Below are 26,321 nucleotides of genomic sequence, written 5' to 3' on the forward strand. Positions count from 1 at the left end.
GAAATGGAACAAATAATCCTAAAATTTATATGGAACCAGAAAAGACCGCGAATAGCCAAAGGAATATTGAAAAAGAAAGCCAAAGTTGGTGACATCACAATTCTGGACTTCAAGCTCTATTCCAAAGCTGTCATCATCAAGACAGCATGGTACTGGCACAAAAACAGACACATAGATCAATGGAACAGAATAGAGAGCCCAGAAATAGACCCTCAGCTCTATGGTCAACTAATCTTTGACAAAGCAGGAAAGAATGTCCAATGGAAAAAAGACAGCCTCTTCAACAAATGGTGTTGGGAAAATTGGACAGCCACATGCAGAAAAATGAAATTGGATCATTTCCATACACCACACATGAAAATAGACTCAAATGGATGAAGGACCTCAATGTGAGAAAGGAAGCCATCAAAATCCTTGAGGAGAACACAGGCAGCAACCTGTTCGACCTCAGCCACAGCAACATCTTCCTAGGAACATCGCCAAAGGCAAGGGAAGCAAGGGCAAAAATGAACTATTGGGATTTTATCAAGATCAAAAGCTTTTGCACAGCAAAGGAAACAGTTAACAAAACCAAAAGACAACTGACAGAATGGGAGAAGATATTTACAAACGACATATCAGATAAAAGGCTAATGTCCAAAATCTATAAAGAACTTAGCAAACTCAACACCCAAAGAACAAATAATCCAATCGAGAAATGGGCAGAAGACATGAACAGACATTTCTGCAAAGAAGCCATCCAGATGGTCAACAGACACATGAAGAAGTGCTCCACATCACTCGGCATCAGGGAAATACAAATCAAAACCACAATGAGATATCACCTCACACCAGTCAGAATGGCTAAAATTAATAAGTCAGGAAATGACAGATGCTGGTGAGGATCTGGAGAAAGGGTAACCCTTCTACACTGTTGGTGGGAATGCAAGCTGGTGCAACCACTCTGGAAAACAGCATGGAGTTTACTCAAAATGTTGAAAATAGAGCTACCCTATGACCCAGCAATTGCACTGCTGGGTATTTACCCTAAAGATACAAACATAGTGATCCGAAGGGGCACGTGCACCCGAATGTTTATAGCAGCAATGTCTACAATAGCCAAACTATGGAAAGAACCTAGACGTCCATCAACAGACGAATGGATAAAGAAGAGGTGGTATATATACACAATGAAATACTATGCAGCCATCAAAAGAAATGAAATCTTCCCATTTGCAACGACGTGGATGGAACTAGAGGGTATCATGCTGAGCGAAATAAGTCAATCGGAGAAAGACAACTATCATATGATCTCCCTGATATGAGGGAGAGGAGATGCAACATGGGGGGTTAAGGGGGTAGGAGAAGAGTAAATGAAAGAAGATGGGATTGGGAGGGAGACAAACCATGAGTGACTCTTAATCTCACAAAACAAACTGAGGGTTGATGGGGGGAGGGGGTTTGGGAGAGGGGGGTGGGGTTATGGACATTGGGGAGGGTATGTGCTATGGTGAGTGCTGTGAAGTGTGTAAACCTGGCAATTCACAGACCTGTACCCCTGGGGATAAAAATATATATGTTTATAAAAAATAAAATTAAAAAAATAATTAAAAAAATGGGGGGAAAAATATTGTTTTATAAACATTTTAAGGCCTAAACCTAACAAAAAGCATGGAGAAAATTAACCTCTTAAATTTCTCTGGAGCTTATTTTTTATCAGGTAAAAGAAGTTTTCTTTTTATCTATTGGTCTTTTGGTCTATTGGTCTATTATCTATTGATCTATTTATCTATTTTCTATTTACTAATCTATTACATAGATAGATAGAACAATAATACTCAATAAGAGGATATTGTAGGTTGATTATTGGTCACTTATTCTCTGAAAGTCCCATGTCATTTGCTGTTGAAATCACTGCAAATGTGCGTTTTAATCTATTCTTCTTTCCCCATCGTCCTTTGTTATGCTCAGACTAATGTCTCTTAAACATATTTTTTCAATTTTCTCACTTATTTAAAAACCTACAGGTGCCCCTCTTGTTTATCCATTCAAGCACATACTCAAGAGATTAGAGAGCAGTCAAAATCTCCCTCATTCTTCCCTGTCAATATTTATCTCTCTACCTCCTCAGCACAAACCTTCACGTGCACCACTGCAGTTGATCTTCCACCTCACACTATATTGCTTGCTACCTCCTGTGATGAAGTCTCCACAGCCCCCCTTTATGCCTCCTTACTGCTTTTCTGCAACTACATACTAATTGCACTTTTCAATGCTGCGCCCTGACTTGGAATCATCTTGCTCTAAATCCTGTTTCATTATGTGAATATTCTACGAACTGGAGCACAGACTTTGAAATCAGAGACCCAAGTTTAAATCGCATTTTCATACTTATTAGCTGGGAGAACCTGGGCAAGTGTAAGCCTGTTTATCTTTATCAAAATAGGATTGCGGTTCTTACCTTTAAAAGTTGTTTTGAAAGTTTAGACAATCATTATATTAAAAAAAATGTCTGGCACAATTAATTTTTAACAAATGTTGAGTTTAGCCATGATTATAATTGTTATAATTACATATTTTCTTACATGATGATTTGTTCTCTGTTTTAGGTACATTTCTTGTGTGTTATCTCTTGTGTATCACCCCTGGTACATCTTGGATGATTTCCTCCTTCTCAGTGTGATAAGCGGAATAACATTCTCCCAACGTTGTCCATGTCTGAATTTTGGAATTTGTGAATATGTTAGGTTACATGAAAAAAGGGAATTAAAGTTGTACCTGTAATTAAAGCTGCTAATCAGCTGATCTTAATATAAGCAGAGTTCCCTGGATTATCCAGGTGAGCCCAATGTAATCAAAAGTGTTCTTAAAAATAGAGGGAGGCAGAAAAAGAGAATCAGATGTGATGATGGAAGCAGAGAGATATTATGCTGCTGGCTTTGAAGATGAGGAAAAGGAGTCACAAGACAAAAAACTTGGGCATCCTCTAGAAACTGGTAAAAACAAGGTTTTTGTTTTTTTTCTGGGCTTCCAGAAAGGAATGCAGCCCTGCTCACCATTGATTTTACCTCACTGAGACCCATGTTGAACTATCCTACAGAACTGTAAGATAATAAAAGTGTACCGCTTAAGCCATGAAATTTGTGGTCATTTATCACAACAGCAAAAGAAAACTAATACACCAGTTCTTTGCCATAGCAACCAGCATGGTACCGGCACATAACAGGTGCTCAATAAAAGCATGTTTTTTTAAAACACCACCTTTATGCTTCCTCCTTGTCATGCCCCCAATACATAAATAAATAAATAAATAAATAAATAAATAAATAAATAAAAAGCCTTAAGAATGAGAAAGAGATCGCAAGAGAATATTTCTTTTCTACAGCTCTTGGATCTAGAAAACAGTGATCCTGACTGCAAGAGGTAACATATTTATTGTACTTTTTTTGAAGAGAAAATTAGTTGAAAAGACATAAGCTTTACAATCACCTAGATCAGTGTTGGAATCCAGATATTTCTAAATATCTGTATGACCCTTGGAAATTGCAGCCTTATTTGATATATTCTATGTGGCAATTACCTCAAGTAGTTTCCACTCACTAAAATTATAAAAGTCCCCAAATATCTGCATAACTCCTGGTGGCCTATAAATCACAGTTCCCCAAGCAAATGTATTCTTTTATACAAATTATAGAGGAAGTTATAATGGGGGTTGATAAATACTGCACAACAGTGTGCCTCCTGGGGAGGTGTCCACAGGGGAGAGGAGCCCAAAGAGCTGAAATACAACCTGACAGTACCCACAAACAGAATCCAGCAGGTTCCAGGTTCCTGTGAGACTTCCTCAACAAAAGGCCACAGCAGTAATTTAGCAGTCCCAGCTCTGATTCATGGAACAGCAAAAACTTAACTCATGTTAGCACTAGTTCCTGAATCTTAGCTCTGATAGTGATGCCAAGTGGCAGGAGGCACAAGATGTGTGCAACAGCACCAACTGTCCAAGAAATTTAACTCCACCAGGGACAGTAGGCACCCCGAGTTTGGGGAAGATTTTAAACAGACCACGAAAAAGAACTTCTGTTTCTTTGAGCCTCAATTTTCTCAGCAGCAAAGTATAATAAACACAGTTTCCTTGCAGGATCATACTGAAAATTAAAATTATATATCTTAAGCACCTAATACTATACCAAGTATAAAATAGGCAATCATTAAAAGATAACCTTTTATTTTAAATGAAACAAATACTAATAATGTAGGATAAGGAACCAGAACTTCTGTACCCATAATATCTGCCAAGGAAATTGTTGAGCTGTGTCCTTTCCTAAATTTTTTGAGTGTGCAAAGAAAGGACAGCTTACTGGCTTTTTATACTCAGAAGTACATTTTAGAGCAAGAGCACTCCTGACAAGCTACTTGGAAACCACCTAAATAGTCTATAAAATCTCATTATTTCTTATTACAAATTACATCCTCAGAACATTCCAGAATAATGCTAGAGTACCCATCCTCATATATTCCTGGATGTTGCTAACATGTGAAATTAATAAACTATGGCATTATAATATAAAACCAGCAGTATTCTCAAGAAGGACTATTGTATTTTAAAATATGTATAAATAGGAATAGTAATAGTTAGCACTATGCTGTGATGCAGGGAAGGAGAAAAAAAACAAATTTGAATCCATACGGCTATTGTCTTAAATCATCAAAAAGTAATTAAAACAAGTGAAACCAGAGCAGGCTACAACTACATATAAGCCCAGATTTAATGAGTTGTGGAAAATGCAATAAACTAAACAAATCACACATTACTATTAATTAATGGGCTGTAAAATACTTCTAGGTGGCTTAGGAAAATAATTTTTATTTTATATTTTAGAAAGAAAATTTTTGGCAATTATGAGATAAGTATAATTTGTCTTAGCTATTTTTATCTAAAAATTATAATATGTTTACTTCATTGTTAATGATTATTTAGATCAGTTAAAATAGATGTCTTCTTAATTCCTTATATGAAATTATATTTGTAAATTATTTCTAAATTATTTTGTATCAGATTCTATTCATGTTGATGTATAAATACTATGCTTATATATTTATACATCATAAATATTTTCTCCATAAATATTTTTTCCTGATAAAATGAAATAATTTTATTAAGGGTTATGTTATTATAATTTTCATAGTATGTATGTCCATACATAATATGTATATATGTAGAAGCAAAGGAAGAGGGAGAGAGAAAATCCCAAGCAGGCTCCACACCCAGTGCAGGGCCCAAAGTGGGGCTTGAGTTCACGGTCCTAAGATGATGACCTGAGCTAAAATCAAGAGTCAGAAGCTCAATGATCTGAACCACCCTTCAGATGCCCCAGTATCTTTTGTTAAAACTGGGTATTTAAGAATACCTGGTATTCTTTTGTTAATCCAATACACTTCTGTTTTGTTCCATTGAGAGTTCTTCATTCTTAAGGATTCAAGATTTTGTCCTGATCTTTCAGGCATTTATATTCTTACAGTGAAAATGAAGATGTATAGATTATATGAAAACTGCAACAGCACAGCGATGTGCTACAGGGGAAAAGGATACACAGAAGGTGTTAAAAAGTAAAGGTGACATGTGATACAAACCATGGATAAATAAAAGTTCTCAAGATAGAGATGGAAGACACCTACTATAATACCTGGCACAAAGTTAAGTATTTTGTTAATGTTGTTATACAGATCAAGGCAGAAGCAACTGATTCCTCTTCCTGTAACTGATACTCATTTTTTAAATTAATGCGTTTATTATATGTCAGTGACTGTATTTTTTTCAAGGATTCACAAATATGATCATGATATTTGAAGCATTTATGTCTGTCAGTGGAGGCAAACATTAATTGTGGTATATGATTCTGCTTTAAGAAAAGAGTATAAAGTTTCATGTGTTTATACATGAATCATTATCTTATAAACATAGAAAAGAATCTATTGTCTTTTTCATTAGTTTGCTAATATATTGAAGTGATATCTGATTCCTGAAAACTTGGAGGCAAAGAGTTTCATTATGACACACATTAAAAGAAAATAACTACTAAATTTTAAGATTAATTAGGGAGTTCAGTTTTTTTTTTTTTTTTTTTTAAGAAAAGGACAACAGAGCTGAGATGTGATGAAGGGAAGGAAGGAGATTTGGATCCTGGGAATGAGAATTTCTGTTGTAAATATTCAATAAATATCTAATAGAAAGATTTCCTTGTCTGGTAAAGGAAACAAAACAGTATATAAGTAACTATAGAGTCCTGAATTTTGATAATATTAAATTAAAAATACTAACATTTTGGGATGCCTTGGTGGCTCAGTCAGTTAAGCGTCTGCCTTCGGCTCAGGTCATGATCCCAGGGTGCTGGGATCAAGTCCCACATCGGGCTCCTTGCTCAGCAGGGTGCCTGCTTCTGTCTCTGCTTGCTGTTCTCCCTGCTTGTGCTCGCTCTCTTGATCTCTCTTTCTCTGACAAATAAATAAATAAAATCTTTAAAACAAATACTAACATTTTTATACTATTCTATAGATTATACAATTAAAAATATGTTCAAGGCACATTTAAGGCACTTGGAATATATTAGTAAGCAAAACAAAAGTCCCTGATCTCAGGGATGTTAAGAAGCAGGCTTACTTATCTTTCACCATGTATTTCTTGTATCAGTCTTATGAGATGATATTATTATAATCCCTATTTTACTGATGAAAAAGCAGGTTGTTGGTTTTGTTTTTTTTTTTTTTTAAGATTTTATTTATTTATTTGAAAGAGAGAGAGACAGCAAGAGAGTGAATACAAGCAAGGGGAGTGGGAGAAGGAGAAGCAGGCTTCCTGCCAAGTAGGGTGCCTGATGAGGCGCTTGATCCCAAGACCCTGGGATCATGACCTGAGCTGAAGGCAGACACTTAAAGGCAGAGCCACCCAAGTGCCCAAGAAAGCTGTTTTTAACTTGTCCTAAATTTTCCTAATAGGAGACTGTATTTGAACCCAGATATGAGGGCTTTAAGTTACATAAGCAGAGTTTAAAAAAAAAACAAAACTGATTACAGAGCAGTCTCAATGTTCTGAGAAAAATCAAGAATAAGTTTGGAAAACAGGGCATGTGGTTTATAACTTGAAGATGTGAGATATCAACAGCTACAGACATAAGGTGGCATACCCGTCAGTAGATCTGTATGAGGCAGAGAGAAGGGATATTACAAATTATCTGTAATAAATAACAAATGGGCATGAAAAGCAAGAGATGGTATCTGGAAAGTTGGTTGAGTCCAGATGTGCAGTTCTTTAATTTGTATTAGCACTCAGTGGAACATGATTGTTTTTAAGCAGAAGGAAGTCTTGATAAGAACTGAGGTATAGGAAAACAAGGAGAGAAGATCAAACCATTCAGGAAGCTATCACAATAGTCAGGTAGAAGGTACATTAAGGATTTCAACTAGTGTGGTTGTGCTTTGGTAAGGAAAGGATGGATGTATGAAAATTATTTGGAAATTTGTTGGGTATGGTGGAGGAATAAGAGATAATGAGACAGGCAATCAGTGATGTTCCCGTTTTCTAATCTGATATCATTGGTACAAGCTACAAAAGAGAAATTCAAAAGCCTGAGGTTTTTTATGGCAAGAAGATAATTGAAATTGTGGTGCTAAGAAGATATTCAACAGGCAGTATGGCACTAGCTATTAGAAATACAATCTGAAACAAAGACATGGATTTAGGAGATATGAATTTATCCTACATAAATACAGTAGTTGAAAATGAGACCGTGTCTGAGGTTATTTATAGAAGAAGTGGGGGGGGGGAGAAAAAGAGAGAGAGAGAGAGAAAGTTGCCCAAAACTTGAGAAGCCTATACACAGTAAAAAACAGGATTAAGAACAGAAACAAAACAGATACTAAATATGATATGGAGTATCAGGGAGGAAAGACATTAAAAGAATGTGATACATAAAAGTAACTTCTCTCAAACTGATGAGTCTTATATAGGAGAAATACTGATTGATCTAGAAAAGAAGTTCTTTTAAGATATCTGAACATCACAGAAAACGTCAGGACAGAGCTATAGGTAATGTCGTCGTCATACAGTGGATAAATCAAATTAAAGCCAACATTTCTACTATAGCTCTCTGCAAAGGGAGTGGTGGTTTTGGGTGGTTAGAGATTCTTATAAGCTTCAAATGGGATGAAGGTAATTTATTTTGTAAATTTTTTCATTTACATGTGAATATGATTCAAGGAAAGGACTTTCCAATGCTGACAATGAAATCCTATTTCGTGATTAACTGCTCAATTTGAATATGGTCAGGAGACCTCAATATTGTTAAAAATTAATTGAGTGTAGAATGAGGAGGAGATGAAGCTAGAAGAACACCCATGCATTTTACTGTTGAAGAGTAAAAAGAACTTCGTTAGTTTTTCAATAGAATACAGTGTTTACTATTGTGGTCTTCTTAACTTACTATTTAACTCCAGTATCCATCCACTGCCTAACTTTTAAAGAAACAAATGTGTTTTTTTTGCAATTTTTTTATCATATGCTTGAAATCTCAAATACTAACTTCTACCTCAATCCTCTAATGGAAATACTCTCCTTATATTCAACACTGCTGTTTATTGACAAATATAGTTTCTTTATCTTTATTACCCATAAATAAATCAATTGACTTTGATTTTGTTGGCAAATCCTTGTACTGGAAAATCTCTCCTCCATTGTTTTCTGATTTCTACTGCTCAGTTTCTGTACCTCCCAGTCCATAACTGCTCTCGTTGATTTAGACCTTCTAAATAAAGGAAAAAATGTCTATGTGATCATATGTCTCTCATTGTATTAGGCTAGTCTTTGATGGAAAAAAAAAAGCAACTAACCTCTTCCTTACTTTACCTTTCATTAACAGAGAAGTCATAAATAGGATAGACATATATCTCAAGCACAACAAGCTAAGCTAACTCTCAATTCACTTTCTTATGCTAATGCTGATTTCTAATTTCTATTAGAGTTAATATCTTATAATAAAATAGTACAAGTTTATAGCCTAGAATAAGTATTCAGTTCTTTTAGTGTAAGCAAAGATACTTCTTAACCACACACACACACACACACACACACGCACACACACACATACATACACCTGCACATCAATCTTTAGAATTTATCATTAAGGTAAATTGAATCACCAGGTTATATGCCTTTATTATGCAATTGAGAAAAGTCAGCTCACTTATTAAATGAGGTCTTAGAAGGTGGAAGTTTCTCTAACAAGCTATTCTGTTTGTGGAAGGGTGGAATGTCTGGTGAGCTGCTTTTCTCTAAGATCCTTTTAAAGCTAATCATTTGAAACATCTGTTGGGCCTTGTGCTTTTTCCTATTATTGTCATTTACTAGTGATTCACCATTTGAAAAATTAGATATGATTAATGATTAATCTACAATTATTTTCTAAACTAAATAATGAAACATTCATTTTAAAAGAAAGAGGTGATTATGAAAGTTAAATTTAAATACAGGGTTGTGTTAAAATGTACACAAGTTTTTTTGTTGTTCTTTTTCCACTCTGTGCAAGGTTATACATTTTAGGAATGAGATAGGCTATATAATTTATGAATTAAGAAAAGCAATTCTGTTTTATAGTCTTATAGGGAGATGATAATTTGTCTCTATGGCAGAGGCCAGGGGGAAAAAATAACATCTGTTAAAGCAAAGATGAAGGATATCATTTTGCGGCAGAAAAATGTCAGTGGACCCTAGGCAAGGACAACTATTTCTAATTCAAAAGACAATGTAAAATGTATGTATTGAAATATTTTATTTTCTTTAGATAGTGATGCTGAAATGTATTTGACAACATCCAGGAAAATCTCATATTCAAAATGACACAGAAGTGCCTGCCAGAGTTGTAAAGGTAAACAAGATTATGTTGACAGTTAATTTTTATGTTTTATATATAAATAGTCATTTAGCTTTATCCATATTTATGATGCCATCCAGGTTATGTTAGGGAGAAAATGAACTAACTGTAATTAGATTAATAGGCACAGATTTTATATGCCTAGTATTTCCAAAACATAAAAACTCAAATCGTAAAATTTGGACTACAGTTAAAGCTTGCTTCCATTAGTTTTGAGAGTAGAAAAACACTACTAACTATTCAACTGATTTGAGTTTAGGCCCACCAGAGTAACAGCAGCTATAAACTTTAGGTGCTAGAAAGTAGTGTGAACTATAGGAGGCTATCCAAGCTCTGCCACCCCCACTGCTGCAACTGCTGCTGCTGCCGGCACTTCTAACCATGCCATCCTACACCATGGCCTCCTTCCCTGTTGAAGGAGGCTGAGAGGCCATGTGCAAGCTGCTGGCTGACCAGGCCCAGAGCTGGAAGGAAGAGGTGGTGACGAAGGAGCACTGGCTGTAGGGGCAACTTTCAAAGTTCCAGGATGGAGCTCTTACCCTGTACCAGTGGACTGTACCATCCTGACAGGGACTCTGCCCTGCACTATTCAGAAAGGACCAGTGGGAGGTGGCCCTGGTGGACATGGTGAATGATGGCATCATGGATCTCTGAAGCAAGTACCTCACCCTCATCTACAACAGCTATGAAGCAGGCAAGGAGGAATATGTGAAGAGACCCCCCCCCCCAATCCTCCCAGGTGAGACCCTACTGTCCAAGAATTAGCTCTTCTTTGTGGACTACAACCTGCTGGACTTGCTGCTGATTTACCAGGTTCTGGCCCCCAGCTGCCTGCCCTCCTTAACCCTACTCTCGGCCTAGTGGCACGCTTCGGCACCTGGCCCAAGCTCAAGGCCTTAATGGCCTCCCTGGAATAATTGCCCCTCTCCATCTGCGGCAAGGGGAAAGCAATAAGAGATTGTGGTACCCTCAACAGGAGGCAGAAGGTGGGGACGTCTGCCTTCCTTTCCCCAGGACCAATAAAACTTCTAATAGAGAGCGAAAACCAATAAAGTAGACTATCTGGATATCCTTAATTTCTAAGGTTAGGCCTTATTCTAAAGTAAGTAACTTCAATAGACTGAATGGAACTTATTTTGAGAGATAAAGACATTACTGAGACCACCACACAGTCTCCATGTATCTCCTGAATAGAGTGTGATCTGTATTGATGGTAAAATTGCATGAATTCTATTTATTTTACCTCTTTTATAATTTGGGCTATTTTGAGTTTCACATGCACATTAATAAAAATCAGTAAGGACTTCTCAACATAATATGAAATTATGCATCACTTGATTTATTTGAAAAAATAGCATTAGACTGAAAGCAGTTGGTATGTGTGCTCTCTGTGTAGCATTGTATTGGATTAATCAATCTGAATAGATAAGACCCTGAGATAAAACAGACCAGAGAGTAGTCATATGTGAATACCCTGAAGTATAAATTAAAAGCAAGAATGATAAGAATGTGTACAAGTACATCAGCTATATCACATAGATTAAGTTCAAATCTTTTAGCTGTATGGCCACAAGTAGAATATAAGATCTTTATCATTTCAATTTTCTTTTTTTTAAATTTTTTTAAGATTTTGTTTCTTTGTGAGAGAGAGAGAGCGAGAGCACAAGCAGGGGGAGTGGCAGGAAGGCTCCATACTGAGCAAGGAGCCTAATCAGGGACTCGATCCCAATACCCTGGGATCATGACCAGAGTAGAAGGCAGACGCTTAATCAACTGAACCACCCAGGCATTCTTCATTTCAACTTTCTGATCTCAAAATGAGAGTCTATGAGACCACTCAGCATAACTTCAGGATCGTTTGGGTGGTTTAATGAGGTATCACATGCAGAAGCTCAGCAAAAATTTAATTAAGAGATCCGGATCTATAATCAGATAGAACAAGACTTGAATTTCACTTTTGCATTTTATTAACTATGTCACATTGGACAACTGAGCTCCCTCCTTCAGACAGTTTCCTAATTTTCAATATATTTAAGTGTAGATAATGCATAAATTATGTTATTTTTTTCTTTGTAATTGAATATAAAATAATATGCAAAAAGCTTACCTTAGTGTCTGGCACATAATAATCACTTAATAAATCTTAGCAATTATTGTTAGCATTTTATTATATACTATTAATGCTTATATCATTAAATATAAATACTATATAAGTATCTAATAGTTAAAATAAATTATGCAGATTGATACAATTATTATCATTATGGTGTTTATTTCATGTTCAAAGAGGCTTGCTTTTCTTAATCTCATAGTGGGTGAATCAACCAAGAAAAAAACATATTTAGATAATATTTTAAGAAAAAATCTGGAAAAAGTTTCTGAAATACAAAATATGAAATTAAATAAAAACTGGCATAAAATGTCCTTTAGAGAAAAAGATATAATCTTACTTATCTATCAAGAATGTTTTTTGGGAGCGTCTGGGTGGCTCAGTCAGTTAAGCATCTGCGTTCAGCTCAGGTCATGATCCCAGGGTCCTGGGATTGAGCCCTGCATCAGACACTGTGCTCAGCAGGGAGCCTGCTTCCCACTTCCCTCTTCCCCTGCTTGTGTTCCCTCTCTCATCGTATCTCTCTAAGTCAAATAAATAAATTTATTTATTTTAATTTTTTTCAGGATTCTATTTATTTTGACCTGAGCCGAAGGCAGATGCTAACCAACTGAGCCACCCAGGTGCCCCAAGACTTTTTTTTTTTTAAATCAAGACAAGACAATCAAGACAAGACAAGACAAGACAATCATTGATAACTTACTCAGTTCTTGTGGTCTTATAAAGGAATTTTAAAAATTACAATTGTAAAACAAGCCCTCTAGGTATGTTTGCATATTGGTACATAGGAATTTAGAATTTTTTTTAGATGACATGCCAGTTCCATCTCAGCAATTATATTTGTTTTTTGTGAATTTAATTAGTTTGTGAAATTCTGTAAGTTATAATTTAAATGTCTGTTATAGTCATGGTTTCTTAGGTGAATGATTTACTATGTTTATGAAAACAGAATTGCTATGAATCACATTTGATCTTATAACTGGCAATTTTTAGACATATTTTTGGTTATTTTGTCATTGCAGATGTGATTCTTTTAAAATACTGTCTCATTTCTTGTGAAGTACTATGGGAAACAATTCTCTAAATTCATTTACCTATTAAGAATTGGGAGGCAAATACTTTTTATTAAATTTTCTTTTCATGATTCTAAAAATATTAATTATATTAAATATTTAATTATATCAAATATTATTTCTGGATCTTTTGACATGAATTATAGCAGTGGCACTGGGTAGACACCCTCATGTTGACAACTGAAATAAAGTAACATTTACATATACATTCCTAAAGAACTTAACAGCAAGTTTTGTTGCTTAGTTTGGCAAATTCTATCATCTCCTGACTCTAAGTTTACAATCCAATGACGTTATGAAATGAATGGAAAACATTCATTGTTAATAGGATCCATAGAGACACATTGCTAGAATTCTAGAATCACTTTTAAAAACTATTAGTTTTCTTCTGTGATCAGGGACATATCTGAAATTACTTTTAATAAAAAGGCGACATTTTAATATTTCTTTGGAATACCTTAGTTGGCCTCAGACGTCTATTATAATGTGGAAGATATTACCAATAGTATGCACAATAATATATAAAGATATACTAACTTTAAACTGAACATCAATACCTGTTTTGATATCAATATTAATTATATCCTTTAATACCTTTGTAGGTATTAATGTTTATTAATGCTCATTTACTAATAATATAACTACCCTGTATATGGAGCTTTACAGTTTATAAAATTTTTTCTGCATAAATTGTATTACTCATTTTGATTTTATGTTTTACTTGTTAGAGAGGACTATGTATACACCTCTTAAAGAATCAATCTTCTCATGGGTCTCAGAAGGAGATCTTTTTTGAGGGTAGTGGCCACTGTGGTGTTGGAGGATATTCATTCATTCACTTACTCATTCTGCAAGCACTCACTGAGTATGAACTTACATGTTAGAGGCTGGGTATTAAACTGAAGTAAATAAATAGATAAATGAGACATTAAATATGTCTTCAGTGAATTTAGTCTTATAGAGTCTGTGGTATGCATAAGTTCAGGATGGCTCTTCGGAACCAAGGTGACTGTCATAAATGGTTGTAATGCAATGTACCAAGAAACAAATATAATAAAGAACATGTGAGATTATATATAAATATATATTTTATATATATAATATATACTGCATACAAACACACACATATACAGAATAAGACAGAGACCGAGAGCGTTGGGAGGAGGTTAGTTGCTGAATGGTAGCCCTTGGTTACCATGAATGGTTATATGAGACAGTCTACCTGTCTCATATAACAACAATGAAATGCTCTTAGGACAGTACATATAGTTCACTACAGCCTGAGTAATAGAGAGAAAGCTAGAAAAGCAGACAGAATCTAAATAATAAATGGCCTTGCGACAATTTGTGGAAGTTTGCGCTTTATTCTAGATTGGATTAGAGGACTTTAACTGTTTTAAGGACAGGCTGATCAGATTAGTGTTCCTACCCAGATTAGTGGGTAGGAGAAAAAGAAGATAGAGAATAGTAACTCTTTGTCTAAATACCTCTGCATCCACTGAAACAAGCTTAATGGCTTAATGTCCCAGTAAACTCCATACTTGCCACTTAATTCCTGTCAAATGAATAGAATGTAACCCGGGCATAGAGAAGTCATCCTGGTTTTCTTTATTTGTTTTCTTTATTTGTTTTAATAAAAACATTGCAGAGAGGGCATAGAGAAGTCATCCTGGTCCCATCTTATTATTATTAATAATAACAACCTTATACTGTAAATCCCATAAATATACTTGAGTATCTAACTTATAGACTGGCATAAATGGCCTATGTCTGAGGATATCTTAAACAAAACTATGAAAGATTATAAGGGTATTTTAATATGAAACTCCTACACAGACTCACGCAGCATCATTTACAGTTCGAACAAGTCTCCATTGCAATAAAGAGGACTTTTATTGGGGTGCCTGCGTGGCTCAGTGGGTTAAGCCTCTGCCTTTGGCTCAGGTCATGATCGCAGGGTCTTGGGATGGAGCCCCGCATTGGGCTCTCTGCTTAGCAGGGAGCCTGCTTCCTCCCCTCTCTCTGCCTGCTTCTCTGCCTACTTGTGATCTGTCTGTCAAATAAATAAATAAAATCTTAAAAAAAAGAGGACTTTTATTAAAAAGCTCCTGTTTCATATGCATAAGTACACATATTAGGATTTATAATGAGAAACCCCATGTACACTCCCAGAGTTTGCCTAAAGTACTAAATTTGACTCAAAACAAAAACAAAAAATAAAAACGTTTTATTTGTTTTAATAAAAACATTGCAGAAAACTCACATAGAAACTGGGGCCATGAATTCACAGGTGCTGAGGCCCTTCTGAGCAATACATAGCTAACTAGTTGGTCTTGATTAGAGGTTATCCTCTTAGTTCCTCTCCTTTTCATTCCTTGGAGTGGGAAAAACATCAGCTAAACCCAATCATCATGTGATTCTTCCACTAGGCTTCACAAAATTATGGTAAAAGTAAAGTGGTTCTATTTCTCTTAAGATAATATTGTATTTTATTGAAAAAAATCAAGATTCTAGAGGATATGGCATTAAAATTCAGGTTGAAGGGGATCAGGAAAATATTTCTGGAAATTGTATGTCTCCCTAAGTGGTTTTAAGGTTCTTTACTTAATTTAAGTTTTTGAGTCAAGATGTGAGAGTCTAAACTAAATTTTATTTAATTTTATTTTAAAAATTTTATTACTTGACAGAAAGAGAGAGAGCACAAGCAGGGGGAGCAACAGGCAGAGGGAGAGGGAGAAGCAGGCTCCTCTGCAGAGCAAGGAGTCCGATGTGGGGCTCTATCCCAGTACCCTGGGATCATGACCTGAGCCAAAGGTAGTCTCCCAACCAACTGAGTCACTCAGGTTCCCCTCTAAATTTTACTTTAATTAACATAGTATCTTATAGCACTTAGTATCTTTTGTATGGCAGACTATTTCCCTGGAAGGAGATTTAAATCTATAGAATACCTATAGCTTACTTGGAAAGGAGAAATTAATTTCACTAATTAGACTCTATTTTGTATTTTCAGAATCTTCTATGCAGACTCTCTTTTATCTACCACCAAATACTATAATATCTTATACTTAAATGCCTTGGGTTCTGATATCTGTCTCTGTCATTACTAAAATTGGTTTTTAAAGGTCTCAAATTCCAAAACTTTTTCAAGTGATACTTACAGTGTTTGACAAAGGAGACAGTTGACACCTTAAAACTGAATATCATTAAAAAAAAAAAACACACACACAACTAAATGTCATTTGTGCTTCACTCTATTTTATCGGCTTTCTTCTGCACCTCTTGGCTTATTCCATTCTTCTGTCCTTCACTAACTCCTTTCTTTCTACCCTTCACATCTTTCTACCAGAGAAATGTATATATTCTAGAAGGTTAGGTCCTTAACCCTCTTTTCTTTCTAGTACAGTTTCTCTTGATGAAACATCCTTATGATTTCATTGAGTCTGTCCTTGTGTTTTGTGGCCAGTTCTCACCTTTGGGAACTGCTTTTCCTGTGCACTAACCAATATTTTAAAATATTGTGTATTTTCCCCTGAAAGTCAAAATAAAATTACTTCCTCTTCTTTTTGTTATTTTATTATTTACAGTATTATGGATTGTTCAACTGAATTAATCAAAGCTAGGAATCTTGATATCATTCTAACTTTTCCATATTTTTTAAATATTTCTACCCCCATTCATTCTATCATTTGCAAATTCTCATTTATTTTAGCTTCTCCCACAGACATCTATTCTATTATATTCAATGTATGAGGAATTCCAGTCCTTTTTACCTAGATTACTGAAATGACCTCCTAACTTGACTTTCACCATAGAGTTTTCTTGGACACATTTTCATAAAGGAGCCCTCTGATTTTCTCTGCCTACTCTAAAAGTGTATAGAGTGAATTACAAATTTCTTTGCAATATGGTAAACCATTAGAGATTTATGCAGGGACAACATGGTCAGAATTGTATTTTACATAGAACGTTTTAGGAAAAACAGTACAGAGAGATTTTATTGAGGTTTGGGTAGGATGAAGAGAGATGTTAAGAAAATATACATAGGCAGGCAATTTTTCTGGTGGTTCAGGGAGGATAATGAGAGTATGAACTCAGGAAATAAATATGGAATGGAGAGATTTGTACTGGCTTTGTTAGCGTTAAGGTCTATTAAGGTCTATGAGAATATGCATTGTTCATTATAGGCTCCCTATACATGTGGAACAATGCCCAAGAGAGAGAGGATACATGCATATAAGTGTTCTATGAATGAAATAACTACATATATTAAGCAACAAAAAATGCAATGCATGATTAAGTATGGTATGGGATAGAAAAGGGCAGATTGTAAGCATAAAGTTTGAAGTTATATTTGAGTTGGAGATGCTGTTTTATTATTTATTAGCCATGTGATTTTGGGAAAATAAGTTGACATTCTTGAGATTGACTATGTTTCTTTTTTTTTTATTCGTAAATTAAATCAATAGTGCAACTCCTTTAATAAGACTAAAGAGGGTAAAGATGCATTAAATATACTTAACAGTTTTTTGGCTTTTAAGTGTTCAGTAACTATTGCTGCTTTTAACTATTGCTATTATTCTTATTATTGTTAAATTTATGTGTATACATGCATACATATCCATATCTATACCTATACACATATACATATACACATTTGTACATCTATATCTATTTATCTATCCATCCATCCATTCATCCATCCATCCATATGAAAAGTAGAAATGTTTAGCACTTGATATGAAAATGCAATCAAAGAAGAAGGCCTCCAGGCTAGGTAATATATGTTCTTTCTAACTTGTCCCTAAAAAAGTTTTTATAAAATAAAATAATTTTAGAAATTAAACATATTTGATATCTGCCCCTTTGTTTATACTTTTTTGTTTTATATTAATATCTTTATAAATTATCCTGAGATGGAACTACTATTTAATCAAGTGAGATTTAAAAACTTCTTGAACTTTTGTGCCTTGGAAGACACTCTTCTAGGGATTAGAGAATAATGAATTAAATAGGCTTGAACAGCAAGGGTCAGAGGATTTGTGCATTCCTGATCTAGGTCTTTGTGGGCCGCTTTATATAATATGAGTGAACACTGGCTTTTCTGCATTTTTAAAAACAAGAGGAAGAACAGTGAGATCAAAGTTCAAGCCAGGCAAATTGTCCATTTTGCTGTCGTATATAGACAGAATTATTCATGATTTCAATTAATAATGAAAATATGTGTTTGGATGAATTTTAATACATAAAATACAAAAGTGTTATGTCATAGAATTAACAGTTTGAAGGCAATCTGCCCCAGGTTTCAACTTTGATTAGTTCATTATAACTCCCCCTTAAAGCATAAACTTACCTATTTTTAATTAAAATTTTTTTCTGTGATCTCAAAGAATCCATACTGTAATTTGTCAAGGAGTCATACACTCACAATTATTATATCATTTTGATCAGAAGACTTATTTTTTAAGATAAGATTTAAACCATATTCTTTGAGTAATGATTTTATAAAAGAAAAACATAGTTGTTTTGTTTATAGAAAGCAAAATTACAAAGTAATATCAATTTAATTTGTAATAAAATTAGATAATTTTGCAACTAATAAAATTATCCATGACAATGTGATTCATTCAGGTTGATACTCAAACGATTTAATGAAGTTATTATGGACAAAATCTCATAGACTAATGAAATAAAGCTGTGGATATACTGTAGAGTTAGCAATTATTCAAATAATTTCATTAGGTATCAAATGCTAGTTAAACATAGTTTTAAAGTCAGAGGTCAATTTTACCTTAAATGAGGAAGTTTTGGAAAAGCTAGAGAAGTAATTTTTGAGTTTTATATAAAAATGAAAGGTTAAATTAAAGGGCTTAAATACAAAGTCTATAAAAACCATATAATCTCTCAAAGAGTTAAGGAGGTTATTTTAATCAACTGCTTCAAAGAAAACTAATGGAATATTCTGCATCTAAATCATCCAAATGCCCTGAAAAGCAATATATTCGAATTTAGATATGAACTATCAATTTACCAGAGATGGCATATAAAGATATTTTGAAGCAAGAGACAGCATGAGGAGATTTTATTCTTGATTCATTTTATGTCTGACTTACTATTTATTCTTGATTCATTTTATGGTTGACTTACTAGTGTGAATTATTTTTTAAGAATACAAATGTTGGAGAGATTGCTATGAGCTTTGGATAGCCGAAGGATGTTTGAGAAGTGTGTAGTGTCACATTATCAATTCCCAATTCTCAGCATGGTAATAAGCTAATAGAGTGACAAAGTTTTATATGGTATATTCTTGCTTGTCACTGAAGAGAAATCACTACACTAGGTGAGGAAATTATCCTCATGATGAACATAAGCTACAGAATAAAGTATACTCTGTCAAAAATAATCATTATCAATGTTATTGATAACCAGTAACAATCAGTACTAGCAATAGTTATCCAACTTTGTGTTTATTTATTTCTTCCCGAAGTTAAAAAACAATTCACAGACATGACTTCTCTATATCATTAATTTTTACTATGCCCTTATGAGGTATATATTTATTAATGCTAAAATACATTATTAACATTAACTATGCTGAAGCACATTTACAAATATTCATTTAGGGAGAACTTAAAAGATCCTCATGGTAGACATTAAGACATGTAAGGGATAGGTTAAAAGGGGAAAATGAGCATTACTGCAGCAGCTTCTCAAATCCATTAGTTGCTCAAATCAAAATTTAAAAAAAAATTATAAATGAATGAAGTGAATAGCTTCATGATTAAATTCTAATTACACTTAAAGAATTGGTTTGGTTTTATGTCAAGCTAATTAAACTCGCTATTGAACTAATGTAGGAATATTGTTAAGATCTCCATATAACGCCTCAAACTAGAAATTTCAATGAGAATTAAATGTCAAGAAAAGAGTTTCTTCTTTTAAGGAACCCAGGGGAAATTAGAGTCCTTTAAATGTCTGTGTTTTCCCATTTGCTCTGACTGCTGGGAGTCTCAAGGAAATATTTATGTCTTGGCCACAATAATTATGAGACAATATGGCCTACACTATCCTGACCTCTTATTATGAAATGTCTTTTTACCTGATGCTGTATTTATTTATTTGCATATTTACTTTTTATTGTACATAATTTTATATAGCAAGTCAAATAAACACCCTTTGGAATGATATTGAGATAAAATATATTAGTAAAATAAAACAATCATTATATATATATACATTTGTTATTTTATATTTTTTAACATATTAGGTGACAAGTGAAGAGGAACAAAACTTTAAAAGAAAACAAGTTTATTTTACATTTAATTTTTCCACACATTGCTACATCACCAGGTAAAGGTGCCAATTCCCATATCCTTATCACCATTCCCTTCAAAAGCCAGGATCTATGATGACATTGTCAGCTATTGATAATAGTTATATAGTTATCTTTGTCATGTCTCAAGTTCACTTAGAAAATTTAGCTTTCCAGGTTCTAACCATAGATTATCCAATAAATAAAGATAATTGTGAGAAACAAAGTTTATTAAAGGAGAAAATATGAAAATAAGAAAAGTAATTACTTCCAAAAATTAATATACATCCTAAAATTTGAGATCTAAAAAGAGAACTGGTAATTCTTAAACTTCCATAAGAAAAAATAAGTGTTTCATTAACTAAATTTGAGCAGTAAGAAGAAATGCAGAGTGATTACGTGCTTATTTTTGTTGCTAATATTTATTTTTCCTGTGCCATATAGTGTTAATAAAGTGATTATAAAATGGAGGTTGATGAATAATCAAATATACAGACTTTTGATAAATTACAATATAATTAGAGTTTGGGAGAGAAGTTGAAAATCAAATAGAGTATATCAAAGTGAATACAACACATATTAGAATAGAGAAAGATTGAGTACTATTAGAGTTAAATAAGAGTTATCATCTACAAAATGGATTTACATTTTATTTATTTATTTTTAAAGATATATTTGTTTATTTATGCAAGCAGTGGGAGGGGCAAAAGAGGGAGACAAGCAGTCTCCCCACTGTGCTGGGAGCCTGTTGCAGGGTTTGATCCCTGGATCCTGAGATCATGACCTGAGCTAAAACCAAGAGTCAGATGCTTAACCAATTGAGCCACCCAGCTTCCCCCTGGATTTATGTAGGTTTTGTTTGTTTGTTTGTTTGTTTGTTTTAATTTATTCGAGAGAGAGAGAGAGCAGGAGAGAGGGGAGGGCAGAGGGAGAGGGAGAAGCAGGCTCTCCACTGAGCATGCAGCCTGACGTAGGGCTTGATCCCAGGACCCTGGGATCATGACCTGAATTGAGGGCAGACCCTTTACTGACTGAGCCACTCAGCCCCCGGATTTGTATTTTATAACATAACAACTCATATGCTGGTTATGAGGATGAAATGAGTTAATGTATTTTAAAACACTTGGAGCACTGTCTGCCACATAAAATGTTCAAGGAATATAAGCTACTTGAGGCCCTAAAAAAAGGATGTTCTTTTTAAAAATCTGTTTTACTACATTGGTTCAGTAATAATGTCTTCCTGCCCACTTATTGTAACTTATTTGGAACAGTCTTACATACACTTTTAGCATCTAGATTTTAGTCTCCCATAACATTATGCATTGTAGTCAATGAAAAGTAGCTGAACTTATGATTGACTTGGGATGTGGGTACAGGACCAAAATATCATTAGTGGAAAGTTAGAATATTTTAAAATATATTTCTGGTTAGAGGGTGCTTGGGTTGCTTATTCAGTTGAGCATTCATCTCTTGATTTTGGCTTATGTCATGATCTCGATGTCCCAGGGTCAAGCCTTGTCATCAGTCTCTGTGCTCAGCAGGGAGTCTGCCTGAGGATTCTCTCTCTCTTTCTCTCTCCCCATTTGCCCCCCATCCTTCTTATGCTCTCTCTCTAAAATAAATGAATACATCTTTAAAAATATATTTATATATTTCTGGTTAATAAGAGGGAAGAAGCTAGCATTAAGTGAGTCCTGTGACAATCTGTGACAGTTTGTGTATATATATACCTGCAAAATCTCATTTGATTCTAATAATACTCAGAATCAGAAAGTTTAATATGATGCACATGTATATAATATACGTATATAATTTCCAAGCAAAAAGTAAAGTGACTCTAATAGGATATGTTTAAGTTTTATATTCTTTATTGGTAATAGGATTGTTAATATATGGTTATCTTGAGTCTTCAATTAAATATGCAACTATTAAAAATATAGATTAGTACATTTTTCCGTGAATGTTATTAGGAGAGACTCACCTGACACTTAGTTAACACTGTCCAATAAGTCTTAGAATCACATCATTTAAAAAAAAATGTCATATTCCAAAAGGTAAAGCCCATGTGAAAGCTATAGATTTAAAGTGTTATTGATATAACAAAAATAATCTTCAAATTATAAAAGAGATCACATCTGTTAAACAGGTCTCATAATCAATTTCATAATTTGTAACTTTTGCCTAATTTTATGACATTTAAAATCTTTAACAGACTCATGTATTAGATTTGAATATTTAATTTGATTAAGTAGGTTTTGATAATTATCTAAATTTACTAAATATATTAGTTTCCCATGGCTGAAAAAAATTAGTTTTAAAAGACTAGTTGTATATTTAAATTTTTACATAAACAGTGGCTGTAGTTATAAAAGATTGATGATAATCAGCTTTAAAATGTGTAAAGAGTGATGAACATTCTTCTAGCTGCAAAAACACTTTAAACATTAAATGTTCTATCAACAATAAGTAGTGAGTACATTATGTATCTAGCTAATGAGGCTAGACATAGAAAATCATGATGTCAAGGAAAGCTGCCACCAAGTTTTGTTTTTGTTTATAATTTAATTTTTTTCAGTGTTTCAGAATTCATTGTTTATGCACCACACCCACCAAGTTTTTAATCTTACTTTTACCTTTGTATCCTTTCACTTCCTTTCAGAAGCTCCTTTTTTTCTTTCTAAGTTCCTACCTCAATTTTCCTCCAAACACAAATGTACCTTGGCTCTTGGAATCCCATAGCACACATGCTCATATCCAAGTACACTAGAAAGAAAGTTGGTGGAGTCTTTGCTCTCCTCTCCACCATCTATATTTGCATTTCCCCCCCAAGATCTTCTGGAAAAAAGATAGAGCTAAACCTAAAGGACTTTTCATTTTTAATTTTTTTTAATCCTTTGGACATAATGTCATCTAGGTGAAAGAGTAATTTTGAGGCAGAAGTGCCTTTCCCTATGTAAGTGACTGCTTCAACCAAGCACATTATGGGCTCGTAGGTATATAAAATGGCCTCCAGAACACAGCTGAGTCAGGTGGGGTGGGAATGGGGAAAGGCAGGGTCATAAGATGCTACCAAGGAATGCATATGTATATTAACCCTGTGTTAAGTCAAAAATAAAGTAAATATTGCTCTAGACTAAGTTCAGGACAACTTGATACACAATAAGTAAGATAGATAGGGTTTTCCTTGCCTAGTTATTGAACTGCAAATGCTGGTACCAATGTGCTCACTGCAGGTGGGGGTGAGTATCAGATAGTTATGAATAGTCTTTGCAGAAATTCTAGGGTAGTACAGTCATACAGACACATTGGACAGAAAACTTTGCATATTTTGCCTCCACTGGTGATTTTGGAGAGAACAGTTGATATATAAGCTATTATGAATTGGTATACTTGTGTCAGTATAGACCAAAGAGAAAGATAAAAGCCACTTAGTATTCATACATCATGTTCTCCAGATTTTCTGTATCTGTTTTCAAAGTACTACTTTGTTTACAGAGAGCAATTAGGAGGGCCATTTTTTTATTAGGTTACTCTTTTAATGTGCATGATGAAAAGTATTAGGTTTTGTGTTACACCACATAATATTTTCTAAAACAAAAGGAGTATATTCAGGCTACTATCTTGGTATATTCGGTGTATGTAAAGTTCTGTCCTAACTACTTAATAAAATTTATTTTAAAAGATAATATTTGGATTTTTCTGGGACCTAGCCCTAAATCCATTATTATTCCTTTGTTCTTTCCTTTCTCCTTCACACTCCTATAATAGGATGTCTGGATTCTGGGTTAATTAGAAATAATATGTGATGAAGATTATATAGAGAAAAATCAATTATTCCATTCTTCAGGGTGTGATTTTAAATTAAAAATCATTTTGTGATAAATTATATAGCCAATATAAGTTACATATAAATTATTAACATGAAGAAATCTACCCTCCTATTTTTTAAAATATTTTAATCCTCAAGAATTTGTATTCAAGTAGGATTGTTTATTAAGAAATGATATTGTTTGTTTTTTGTTTTTTGTTTTGTTTTGTTTTGTTTTTACTCAGTAGCCTATCCTCAATTTGGTGTAAGTCTTCATCATAAGTTACATAATTTCACAAGTTTTAAGAACTCAATACAATAGTTAATTATAAATGGTCTATTTTAGAAAATGTATATATTCTAGTATATATGTTTAATTATATGTATGTATCTTTTTTTAATTAAAGACTGGGATATCTGTGTGAGAAATTATAGTTGGAATCTGAAACATAAGCATTTCAGAGGCATTTCTTTAGTTTCCTAAGCAGAATTTTTAGAATATGTGATCTTATGTCTAAAAGAAACTATAGCAAATAGTGACTATAATAAACCGTAGAAAAATAAAAGCAGATAAGTAGATGTTTTAAAAGGTGGAGGAAAAAAAAATCATGAGTAGTATTTTTAACCTCCCAGAGTAACCTGTTGGGTTTATTTGAAGAAGGCAAACATTTCAGGGAGTTTCAAATATCTTAGAAAGAAACACATTGTTTACATAGTTCTAATCATTACCGAGATTTTACCATTATTTTAAAATTTGAGGTCTTCATTAAGCTTTTGCCTAACCAAACTGTTAAATTACATGTATACACACTATATACAGATACACAAAGAAAACATATACTTTACTCACAGGCAAATTGAAGTACAGCTTCTCTACTAAGAATACTTCCGAAAGTGTTGGCTGCTAAACACTGATAATGACCAGAATCCTTTGCTTCACTTGGATTACTTATAATGAAAGTCCCGTCGATCAAACTGTAGCGATAATCACTTTCCAAATCTATTTCTGTTCCATTTAGAAGCCATCTTAGTAAAAATCAGAAGACAAATGTATAAAAATTACTTGAGATATTATAATACTCAATGGGAATGTCAGAATCTCATTGAAGGAAATTTTTAATACTTGAGAAAAATGATTAATAATGAACTTTTACCTGTAATTGGGAACTGGGTTGCCACGAGCTTCACAGTTCAATGCTACTTTCTTTTCATCGGAATCAGTCGGGAAAATTATATCTTCTGGTTCTTGTACAAACACTGGTCCATAGTCCACACTTTCTGTAAAGACCAAAAATGACACACTTTAAAATTTCTAAAAATATCAAGACTTTTTCTCTATTATTTTAATATTTAAAATTTTTCCTTTTTCCTTGTACTCAACAGACATACTAACACAAGAAAGTCACAGCTAGCAAATTACATTATTTTAGTAAATTAGAGACCTACCTAGAATTTTTTTAATTGACTAAGATTTCTTTTAAAAATATGATATATATGATTTAAAAAAAACTAAATATCTCAAATATTAGTGGTGTACATTTTCAAATACATATCTTGCATTCATCTAAAGTGGAGCTAAAGAAGATAATGCTAAACAAGAACATTTAAAAAAAACCTAAAAATTGGGATACCTGGGTGGCTCAGTGGGTTAGGCCTTTGCCTTTGGCTTGGGTCATGATCTCAGGATCCTGGGATACAGCCCTGCATTGGGCACTCTGCTCAGTGGGGGAGCCTGCTCCCTCCTACCCCCCCACACCTGCCTGTCTGCCTACTTGTGATTTCTGTCAAATGCTAGAGTATAAGGGTGCCTGGGTGGCTCAGATGGTTAGGAGTCTGCCTTCAGCTCAGGTCATGATTTCAGGGCCCTGGGATCGGTCTGGCATTGGGGGGATTCCCAGCTCAGTGGGGAGTCTTCTTCTTCCTGTCCCTCTGCCTCTCCCCCTGCTCATGCTGTCTTTCTTTTCTTATCTGTCTTGAATGAATAAATAAAATCTTTAAACGAATGCTAGAGTGTAAAGGATAAATTATGTAATGCAAATAAATATATTCTCATAGAATAAATGAGACGTCCTCAAAAGAAGTCAAATAAGTGAATAAGAATATCAAAACTGTACATAGT

General features: G+C 34.0%; 1 protein-coding gene and 1 pseudogene across 3 annotated transcripts in view; one reads left to right on the forward strand and one right to left on the reverse strand.

Moving 5' to 3' along the window:
• The window catches only part of CNTN5 (contactin 5), a 1,319,804-nt gene that overhangs the window by 478,243 nt on the left and 815,240 nt on the right, over positions 1 to 26,321 (reverse strand). For all 3 annotated transcript variants that reach the window (XM_032852733.1, XM_032852732.1, XM_032852734.1), the window contains 2 exons: positions 25,357 to 25,480; positions 25,053 to 25,228 (listed from right to left, as the gene is read on the reverse strand). In XM_032852733.1, the coding sequence (XP_032708624.1) occupies positions 25,053 to 25,228; positions 25,357 to 25,480 (300 nt within the window). The remainder of the gene's footprint in view (positions 1 to 25,052; positions 25,229 to 25,356; positions 25,481 to 26,321) is intronic.
• Positions 10,284 to 10,819, forward strand: LOC116864921 (annotated as a pseudogene).

This window comes from Lontra canadensis, unplaced genomic scaffold (assembly GCF_010015895.1).
Source record: "Lontra canadensis isolate GAN:19392208 unplaced genomic scaffold, GSC_riverotter_1.0 scaffold7, whole genome shotgun sequence".
In the NCBI taxonomy this organism is placed as follows: Eukaryota; Metazoa; Chordata; class Mammalia; order Carnivora; family Mustelidae; genus Lontra; species Lontra canadensis.